This window comes from Antrostomus carolinensis, unplaced genomic scaffold (assembly GCF_000700745.2).
Source record: "Antrostomus carolinensis isolate BGI_N321 unplaced genomic scaffold, ASM70074v2 scaffold18742, whole genome shotgun sequence".
In the NCBI taxonomy this organism is placed as follows: Eukaryota; Metazoa; Chordata; class Aves; order Caprimulgiformes; family Caprimulgidae; genus Antrostomus; species Antrostomus carolinensis.
In genome coordinates, this window is record NW_010297785.1 from 14807 (window position 1) to 17809 (window position 3003).

Sequence of the window (3003 nt, forward strand, 5' to 3'; positions counted from 1 at the left end):
TGCAGGACATATTATTCATTTCAGCATTTAACACATTAAGGATTTACCAATTTTTATGTAAATACACCAAGTATATGCTTTCAAGCAAAGTTGTGGCAAAAATACAAAACACGGACGTATTTGTACTGCTGTAATGCACTTGGTTAAAGCCTTCATGTCTCTTCACACAGGTCTAAGATCCATATGAAGTATTTTGCCTTATCAGACAAGTATATATAAAATGCAGCTCTATCAAAATCTTGCTTCTGCTGGTCACCTGAAACTTAAGGAAGTCGCATGTCATTCAACCAGCTTTCAGACAGGGTTCTTTAGTGGTAAATATATTTTTGCAGCACTTAATAGGCTTAAATTTCAGTCTGAATAGCAGTGCTTAATTCCACAGCATGTTGTGCATGGTTGTTGTTTGTTTCTTTCAGTGTTTCACCAGCACCTAAATCTATGCCTTTCGAAGATCCATTGTTCATGCTCTCCTCGGTGATGTAACTCAGCTGCGGAACATCCGTGCTTGGGGCCGCTGGAACAGGCGCAGGGATTCCGCTTGGCTGTGGAGAGTTTTCCAAGCGATCGTTTTCCACCTCTGGGAGAACACTGACTGTGGTGAAGCGAGTATGATAGTCACTGGAACCATGGCTACAGGAAGTTTTCATACTTTCCATATCTGAGCAACTAAACTCAGAAAAGTGACTCGAGTGAGAATCGGCTACAGATGGAATACTGTCGCTAAGAGAGGGAGAGTCAAATTCACTGGAGTTTGTGCTTTGTTGTTCCAACAGCTGAGCATCCATGTCCTCTCTTGTCTCATTTATCTTCATGCTGCTCTTCTTTCTCAGCTTACCTTTACATTTTTTTCCTGATGTTGTTTCTTTGGACCACTTGGTGGCACTAGATTTACTTTCTGGCAAGCAAGCCGATGAACAACCGGCATTGCTTCGACCTGCAGCACCGCCATCATCAACACTACTGCTTCCGCTGTTGTGTCTGAATTTGGCTGGCTTTGATTCAATATCCACTTGCACTTCCATACTGTTGCCTTCCCTAGAACATGAAAGAATCCGTGAGTGTAAGTGGTCATCTAAGACAAGGCAGCTAACACAGCAAAACAAACTGTTCCTGCTTTCCAAGATAGATAGCAAAAGAAAGTTAGAGATATATAACTTGTTTTAGGAAAGTTAAGTGTTTAACCAAACAAACAGCCCAAAGAAAAACACACAGTCTGAAAGAATAAATACCTTACTGAGCTGCAGCGATGGGACTGCTCTTTGGAAATAAGATTAGCAAATACAAATAGTCACATGTAATTCAATTTGTACCAAAATTTGCAGTTTCAAAGGGTAATTGTTGAAGTGGAACAGCTGAGGCATGCTAATATCCTTTAATAAGCAAGCCTTATTAATCTTCTGTTTTCACCATATTTCTCTTACCTGTCCAAAGGGATGTAGGAATTCAGAATCGATCCTGCCATTGCTTTGGTACTGGCATTATCACTAACTGTTCCCAAGCTAACCGTCCCAGATTCTCCACTCAGACTGTATCGTTCTTTCTGCACATCTGCTTGTACTTCCAGCCTTGGAGAGAAAGAAAGAAAGCAGGAGTTGCATATACTGCTGCTACAGTTAAAGCACACGAGCTGAAAATCAGTGCCACCTTGTACAGTTTATCCACCATTCGGTGTTAAGTCTGGTGACTCCAATGCAGATGTGCATATTTACTCTACTGAAACAGGTACTCTCTTTCCACTGTCAAAAATTATATTTTCTGATAAAAACAAAACAAAAACACCCAAAAGCAAAACCAGATTAATTTCCCAACAAAGCAAAATGTTGCATGTTAACCAGAGGTTCTGGATTCTTTCCTCCCCGAGATTTACAAGAGCAACTTCCAGGCTTAGTTACAATTCTTTTGCAGATACCATACCGTACTCTAAAAATGGAAAAAGCAATCAGAAGGGTACATAAAAGTTCAAGACATTATAATTCCCATTTCTCCAGCTGTTCAAATAACAGGCAGAAAACTGTGTTCTGTACTCTGCTTTATATTGTATTGTTATCAACTGCAACAGGAATAATAGAAACCTGAGCAGTTTTAAGTTGGGCTGAGCAGATAAACCAGAAATCAAGTTATAAGTTTTTTTCCAAATGCCTTGTTTATCTTTGTTCTGACAGTGAACTGGAAGTGGCCTGAAACATGGAAACTCGATGCTAGTCTGGCCTCCTCATTCTGTACAGCCTGGACTTACGAATTACTCAAGAAAATGAGCAGTATTACCATCTGATTTAAAGAGCAATTCCATCCTGAACCCTAAACGTTAACAATCCTTTCCAGACACTCCGTTTCTCTTCAGGGTGCAGGACACCCAACAAACAGTAAGGCCCCAATTCACAGGAGGCATTGAGCACGTAAGTGACAAGAAGTTGCCACCTTGGCAAGGCCAGATGCCCAGCTGTCTCCCCTCCTGCCTAAGTTTGTTTTGAATCCACACTCCAGCCAGGCAGGTGTTCTGAAGGCACAGCTTAGTACTTCTACACAATTAAACAAGTCTTTGGGGTGAGATGCACCAGAGAACATGACTGTGTTAGAGCTGAGGTGCCTCACTCTTACTCGTGACTAGAGGCTACTCTCCTGAGAAGCAGGAGAACAAGATCTCAGGCCCCACTCACCCTCAAAAAAAATTCAAGCTCTTCTTTGAGGATTGTGGTCTGGCAGGATCTCTTGTAAACTAGCAAGTTTGTCAGAGATGAACTCTATCACCCAGAGACAGTTCCTTTTAATAAGAACCAATTTTAAAAAAATAAATAAATAAAACCCCCTATTAATACCATTTCTTCCACGTGTGGAGCAGGATACCAGACAGTACAAGGCACATCTCTCACCTGTTAAAGCAGTTAACCATTGCACTTCCCGAGAGGCTCCCCGTTATACTGGCCCCAGCCAGGGCCATGGTACTGGCGGTTTCACTCAGGTTGTCTCGAATGGCTCCTATTCGATCCATGTGGCTGCCGCTTG

General features: G+C 41.8%; 1 protein-coding gene across 1 annotated transcript in view; it reads right to left on the reverse strand.

Moving 5' to 3' along the window:
* The window catches only part of LOC104520537 (E3 ubiquitin-protein ligase RNF19A), a gene marked incomplete at its 5' end in the record, with an annotated part of 14165 nt that continues 11162 nt past the window's right edge, over positions 1-3003 (reverse strand). Inside the window, 4 exon segments of the mRNA XM_010162252.2 lie at positions 1-1035; positions 1422-1565; positions 2871-3001; position 3003. The exon segment at position 3003 is cut by the window's right edge and continues 103 nt beyond it. Coding sequence (XP_010160554.1) covers positions 345-1035; positions 1422-1565; positions 2871-3001; position 3003 — 967 coding nt within the window.